Source organism: Fulmarus glacialis, unplaced genomic scaffold (genome assembly GCF_000690835.1).
Source record: "Fulmarus glacialis isolate BGI_N327 unplaced genomic scaffold, ASM69083v1 scaffold12891, whole genome shotgun sequence".
In the NCBI taxonomy this organism is placed as follows: Eukaryota; Metazoa; Chordata; class Aves; order Procellariiformes; family Procellariidae; genus Fulmarus; species Fulmarus glacialis.
In genome coordinates this window covers 28,991-36,714 of record NW_009194785.1, presented here as the reverse complement: position 1 = coordinate 36,714, position 7,724 = coordinate 28,991, and the positions used below count along the sequence as shown (strand labels likewise).

General features: G+C 37.8%; 1 protein-coding gene across 1 annotated transcript in view; it reads right to left on the bottom strand.

The window, feature by feature from the left end:
• ERP44 (endoplasmic reticulum protein 44) overlaps positions 1-7,724 on the bottom strand; it is a gene marked incomplete at its 5' end in the record, with an annotated part of 38,532 nt that overhangs the window by 15,158 nt on the left and 15,650 nt on the right. Inside the window, 2 exons of the mRNA XM_009587884.1 lie at positions 1,401-1,516; positions 1,999-2,183. Of these exons, the coding sequence (XP_009586179.1) occupies positions 1,401-1,516; positions 1,999-2,183 (301 nt within the window). The remainder of the gene's footprint in view (positions 1-1,400; positions 1,517-1,998; positions 2,184-7,724) is intronic.

Below are 7,724 nucleotides of genomic sequence, written 5' to 3'. Positions count from 1 at the left end.
GAAAAGAATGAAAGTCATATGACGGGGCAAAAAATAATTTAAAATTCTAATAGTGACTCAGACTGGCTGCCCTGAGACCAAGCATGGATGCATTCATCAGAAAACATTTGAGATAATGGCCATTCTTTGGGTATAGACTGATAGACCTACAGATCACAGATTTACAAGATTTGATTATTCTCTCACGGCCAAGGCTGCTTACACAGTCATAGGATACCTAATGGGGAACTGAAAGAAAGGAAAGCCACACGTACTGCACATTACAAATACTCTCCCCCACCCCCAAACTTTTTTTGGAAACACGTTGGAAGAGGCATCAGTGACTGACAACAAATTTTGTTCAAACAGATGAAATGTTTTCTACCTTGATACATCCTCCCAGTTTCTCCACTATCCTTCACTACATCCAATTAAAAAAAAACTTTAGGGCAACTGTGTGCGGTATATAAAAGCTAAGTATAACCCATGCAAATTCCTGATCTTGCAACTGTGGCTAGACTGCAAACCACTCCATTCACATTAATGCCCAATCACTTTAAATTGGTTAGTGCTGGCACATTAAACTGCAGAAAGAATCTATAATTGCATTTTATTATGCTACTTAAAAAGGGAATCACTCACTCCCAACTTATTCTTCTTCCTCCAGTGAAGATCTTTTAATATTTTTAAATATTGCTGTAAATCTGTATAACAAGGAGAAATTTGAATTTCTGTAGGTTGTTCTTCTAGGCTCACACTATGAAGCTCATCAATGCAATTGCCTTTCTAAACTGTTACTGTGTGCAGTGACATAGAACTCGCATGAAACAGACCCAGGCACAGAAATCAGGCATTTTGGAAGAAGATCCTCTCCCCTGATATCAAGAGGAAATGAGCAAGCAACTACTGAATTACTCTTTACAGGAAAAAAGGAAAGAAAAAAAAAAACCTACAAAAAGAAGGAAAACACCCCTACAAAAAATGGTCACGTTTCAAAGAAAAAAATCTAGGAGGTTGCAAAAAAAGAGTTACTCAGTCTACGAAGCTGATAAAATTTTTGCCAAAAAGTTTTTAAACTCTTCACTACTTGTTCCCCTCTCCCTCCAAAGAAGCAGGTTTTTGGGACACAACTGTCTAGCATGCCCCCCTAAAACCTTCCCAATGACATTTAAACTACACTGACAAGGAGTGGGAAAAAAGAAAAAGAGGCAAAAAATCAAAGTTGGATTTCACAGCAAACATTAAGGCTCGGAGGAGTTTTCTCCTCCTATCCTTCTCTCAGTGTATTTATGTGTTAAGGTCTAGTCCTTCAGTTATGCCACAGTGAAAGTATTAAAGAACGCCATTCAACTAAATTATATACAGCTCATTAACATAATTTCAATAACAAAGTCATGCAATCAACAAATTTTAAAACTTACCCAAAGGCAGACAGGAATACACAATCATCATGCAAAATATTCGCTACTCTTTCAAAGGTTCTGTAATTGTCAGAGTCCTTTTGCTCAAAGTATCCAACAATATTTCTTCTGCTGCGCTGTAAAAACAAAGGTTAAATTATAACTTACCTCAAATTATCAAAAACTATCATTACTCCCTAAGGATATTAAATACAGAGGTGCCATTCATTCAACAGTCAATAACTGTGCAGAAGTTATTTCTTTTCTGCCTTTTCAATATTCAGAAGCATCCTTGTGAATATTTTTCCAGTGAGGAATATTAGAAATATCTTGTCAAATACAACATATGATTCTTTTCAAATGATTAAAAGTAAAATAAGTAATTTGGTAGTGGAGTTACTGTAACAAAATGAATGCAGTTGAAAGTGATTACATTGGAATAATTTGTAATACTGGAAATGATCCAGTTTTCTATTCAGTTTAAAAAAAGCACTCATAACATTTCTGAATGGAAAAAAAAAGTAGTAAATATGTACTTCAAACACATTATGTTTCATCAGTTCAACATTAAAAAAACGAATAAGAATATATTTAGAAGGAATAAAATTGAAAGACTTACATCAAGAGAACTAATTTCCTCCAAATCCTGGACCTCCCGAATAGGGTTACTCTTCTGCTGCCTGATATAATCTGCTATTGCTGTCACAGATCTCTGGCCCCTGTATTCTCTCTTCATCATCATTCCATTTCGGAAGAGTTTCAGAGTTGGGTATTTGCTTATCCTGTATCTCTGAGCTATATCCGCTAAAAAGAAATTAAGAAAATAAAACCAAACCCCTACAAATACAGAAATACACTGAACATGGTATCTTACACATGTATATGTGTGCACGTAAGCAGAATCTCTGAACCAGTAGTTCCATATCTTTAAACAAGAACAAACTAAAACAACCAACCAAACAAACAACACAAAAAACCCCAAAAACCCCACGAAAAACCCCAAACACCACCATAGGGGAGAGAACAGATAGCAGCTGCAGTACTTCTCACATGTACTGATCTTCACTAAAAAATCATGACCAAAATCTGGGGTAAGTAAAGACTCGACTTGGTCGGCTATACTTACTTAGTACACTTCCTACGAACAACTAGGAAAGCCAATTTAAGAGCATAACAAGAACATGAGACTTAAAAGCTTGCCAAATCTCAGTTAATTAATCCACGAGAAAATTTTAATAAAATGTATCATCCCCCTTTTTTTTTTTAAACTCACTATGATTTTTATCTCAATTACAGTGCTGGAAATATAGTTGTCATGTCTTAAATTTTAGAGAATGTGAACCCTGTGCAAAGTATTTCTTGAAGCCTGTAAAGGCCAGAAGACTGCTGTTACAATTCTGAGCTGTTCAGGTTTTGAATGAACACAAAATTTCAGGTTTCTAAATTAAGGCAAACACCTCTCTGGTCAACCAATGTCAGGATTCCCTTCAAGACAATTCTTCATTCACATCTATACATGCAGCCCAGCTTTCTTCTAGATTTGGACCACACAGAGCTTCATACAACAAAGTAACATGTATTTGTGTTCATCTAGCACAAGAGCACTAGCTATTTTCCCCTTTATATAACAGGTCAGTTATTTAACTATAAGTTATTTATTCACAAGACTTAGAAACGTAAAAGAACAAAAAATGGAAAGAGGTTTTGCAGTAAATTTAGAAGAGCAGCAAAGAAGAAAGCCGAGCAGAAGCAATAAAGCCCAGTTTCCCATGAATGGGTGTCCTGTGCCCCTTATCTTCAACCATTACTAAGGCAATAATCCGGTTCTTCACTACGCCCCACCAGAGTACTTCAAGTGACCCTTTGTCCCTCTTCCACTTTGGTTAATCACTTGGACACAGAAAGTTGCAATAGTTGCAGCTAGTTCCCAGCTATGCATTGACAGGGAAGCATACAGAACCAGCAAGCGGTTCCATGGCACACTGAGCACGATCCATCAGCCTAGAGTTTTTACAGCAACCTTTGCTACAGTGCAGAAATTGGTTTTGTGCCTCTCTAATAGCCAGCAACTGCTTTAATACAAGTTTGTAAGTACTTAATAGCTTTGAATGCTCTTCCCTCTTTCAGACGTCGTTGAGGTTCAGCAAAAAGCTTCAAGGAGTTTTTATAAGGAAGGACTGGAAAAACAAGGTAACCAGACACACTTTGGAGTCTTAGGAAAACGAGACTAAAAACAAACAAAGCATGTAATGCCAAGTAGATTTCCACAAGCTCTTTCCTTTTGCTTTGTTTAATTATGCCCTCCTGTTCATTCCTCCCCTGGAAATACATCTAGAAAAAAAAAATTCTCACAGCCCCTGTGAAAACTGGGTGTCCTCTATTACAGGGTGGGATGCAGTTTACCTAAACCTCAACCATGTTTGTACCTAAATCCAACTAAATCCCAAAATATGAGCAGTCTGCCCACTTTCCAGAGCCACTTAATCTTTTGAGGTGAACTCATCCCAGTCAACTACCCCCTCTCCCCCCGCTTCCCCCTCTCCCTTTCTCTCTCAAGCAAAGAGAGAGACAGTGAACTTCAATGGACCGATTTATCCTTTGGAGACCGCTAAATTTCATCCAGTCAACAGCGAGAGGAAGGCATTGGAAGTCTGGCCTGAATGCCAGTATCAGTGTCCTGATACTTTTCACTAACTCCTTAGAAGTCAAAGGGTACACTTCAGGTGACCTGGACTGGCCCACAGCAGGAAGGCAACCAAACAAGGGTCCATCAGTGTATCTGGCACAGCACTGAGCGATGTAAAAACGAATCCTTTCTGAAAAGAATGTCCTTTCTTCTCAACTACATATTTAATATGAACCAGATTTGCTTTCTATCTTACACTTACTCTTTTTTAAAGAGAATGGAGACAGAAGTCCTGTGAAAACTATTCTTTAGAGGCAGCTGTCATGAGCAAACTGCTGAAAATGGGCAGCTAACATACACCTCTCAGTTGCAAACCAAAATTAAAATCCTACGCAACTGGATATAAGTCATTCCACTATGGAACTGCGCCCATAACTGTCCTCCAGCCATAAAGCTCTCCATCTCTTTCAGACTTCTATGAGAGAACAAAAAATCTGAATTCCCTGCTGCCTGGAAAACTCTCAGTGAAACCATCAAAAATTTTAATTGCTGCTAATCTCTTGCACCTTTAGTTACTGAAAACAATCTTTGTACCAGCTGAACAACTTAAACTAGTCCCAGAACTGAAAAAAAATGTGCATGGTAAAGGAATGAGAACCATGTCACCTCCACAAAAACATTCTTTAACGTCCCTCAAACCAGTAAGCTTAAAAGCTTCACCAGCTAAGCCCAGTTCCTAACAAGCTTTGCATCACTATAAAATATTACAGAATTCAGCCTATCAATTTTGACTAAAAAAGGATTTGACCTGTTTCCTAAATATCCCAGAAGAATTTCTTAATGCACTAATTACAGTTAAAATTAAGGGTAAGACATTTTATGTCCTCAACTCAGAGTATTTTTATTTCAAATTAATACAAATTTCTCAAGGGAAGATGCCAATATATTCAACATTAACAGGTTATTAGATCAATACTTTTTTCTTCCTTGAAAATGCCATCACTTTTTAGTTAAAGTACCCAAGAGCTGCCTGGAAGAAGGCAGCAAGTTTAGCAGGGGAGGAATCACTTTATATTTGCTCAGCAGAAGAAAAACAATGTCAGCAAGCCAGGCATTTGCTGCCCTTCTCTCCTTTTGATAGGAGGACTTTTGGTCTGACGGTACGTCAGTCTATTAAAACTTGACCAGGATCCAATAGGAGCACTACATATCAAGGTTTCGTAGAAACACATGGAGATTAAAGACTACTAGTGTGTTACTGAACTCCACAGCAAGAGAACACCAAAACTACACTTTTGTCTCACAACATGGATTTTTTCTTCAGGTTATTTCCATAGTTCTATGAGGATGCATGCGTTGCGGAACAGGCATCTCAGGGGGTCTTGAAAGTTCTCTGAGATGGAGATTTCAGTCCCTAGGGATGTAAATCTTCAAGTGCTGAAGTTGCGTAAAAAAGTTAATGGTAATAAAATGCCCACTGTCAAGACTGAATTCAAACATTATTTCGTAAGTCAGAACTTGCATGCTCTTTACAAATTACATTGAGATTCCATGAATACCAGTATTTGAACTAACACAGAGAGATGACAGTCCTACACAAGTAAGTATTTGAAAACCATCTTTTTACAAAATATAAAATGCAAGTACATGAAAAATTGTTTGAATTCATTCAAAAGTCAAATAGAGTAAACCTTAAATGCTTCATTAAACCCTGGCATTTGATACAGGTAGAGTTAGCATAAGCAGAGCAACTACAAAATTATATTCCTTTTAAAATTGGAAATACACAATGCAAATACATGGAATATTGTTTGAACTCATTCATAGATCGCATTAGTTATAGTAAATCCCAAATTAAATTTAAAAATATTTCCAGGCATTCTCACTGTCCATTTGCTGATGAAAAGAGGTATTTGAAACAGATACGGGTAACCTACCTAAAGAGAAAAAAACCCAAAAGTCTCTCAGCTACGACTTCACATTTTCTTCAGATACTAAGGTACCCAAAAGGGACAATCCTTGTGTTTTCATTTTGGCCAACTAGTCGTTAAATTACAAGCCTAGTGACTATGCCACCAGAATGGTTTCACATTAGTTATGATAGGAAGCTACTGACAAACTTGATCATCTTCTCGTCTTCTACAAATCAGAAATTTCAAACAGAGCTCCAATAACTGTTGAATTCAGATGATTCTCTCCTCCCTGTTTTGTATGTATACCTGTTGGTATACAATCCTTTCTAAACTGCCCAGTCACCAAGAATCACAAGTCTATTGTCACTAAATTAAAATTAAATGAAGAACGTGTTGAAAAACTGCATCAAGATTGAAGTAGGCTCCCACCCACAATGTAGCTAAGAAAGTCCTTCCCACTGAAGGACCAGTAATATTTAAAAGGGTCAGGGTATCACCCCACCATTAACTCAGTCCACTGTCAGTCTGCCAGGGTCATAATTCATACCACCACCAAACAAATATTTAGATTTTAAGTCTACAGGACTGGCTCTCAAAAAATGTGTCCGCTAGGATTTGAACAGTACTGATGATTATCCTAAATGCCCACCTCATAATATAAGGCATCACCTGAAGCAATTTACATGCCAAACAGAGGACTACAACAGCCTGAAAAATTATCTGGAAGAAAATCAAAGTTCCAAAACTCAAACCCCATAAAAATAATTCCTGAAAGTACCTGTAGTGCCCCTTTTTCTAAGGAGGCCCCCTTCTAAGGAGGGTCTTCAGGGTTGTCTGAGGAAGAGCTAGCACAAACCCAAGCTACTGCATTTCCTAGTTTTGTTTTTACATGATGGTTATAGGAGTTGCATAGCTACAGAGAGAGAGAGAGAGAATGAATTTACTAGATATAACTTGAATTTACTGGATATAACACTAATCTTTTTTTGTGTCAAATCATCTTAACTCTTCTGCACCCCTGTGCAATACCTTCCATCTCAAAGGTAACAAATTCCTTCAGCTGTATATTTGAAGCTGGGACTACCAAATGGGTATTCTGCTTGCTCACTTGAGATCAATCACATCTTTTGAAGTCCCTCAGGCTACCTGCCAGAGCACACTACAGATAAGAAATGAAATCTGTCTTTGATAAATACCTTTTTACTTATTACTCCTCAAGCTTTTTTCTCTCAATTTAAGTTCACTTAAAAAGGCCTTTTTGCCTCCTACTTTTCTACATACAGCGCTACATTCACCTTATTGTTACGTATTTCGTAATACAGCATTGATTTTCCCCAGTTAAACTACTCCTCTCGTGACACTTGCACACAATCATAAGACCTGGGAATATTCATGGGAAGCAGAATTAGAAAGGAACTTCGGAGACCGTCTAAACTAGGCATCCCACCGCAATGACTGTGATACTGATGACTTGTATGTTGGGCCAAAACAGGTACAAGAAAAGCAATCAATGTTCTACACCAAACTCGGCTACTAAGAAGCTGGGAAACAGCAAATCTAGACCACCTTCTGCTGCAAAGGAGCATTCACAACAGCCATGCCTGCTCTTAGCGGGGCCTCATCAGTAGGCATCCCATAACCTTTTCTGACAGACTAACAAAATGGCTCTCCTGAGGAGAGCCATCAACAACCTCTCTGAATCACTTCCACTTTTTATTTTATCCAAACATAACTCTTTCAGACTGATTTTTTTTTCCAGGCAAAGTGGCAGGGGTGCCATGAAATACTCCTGCTTGTGTTTTTTTT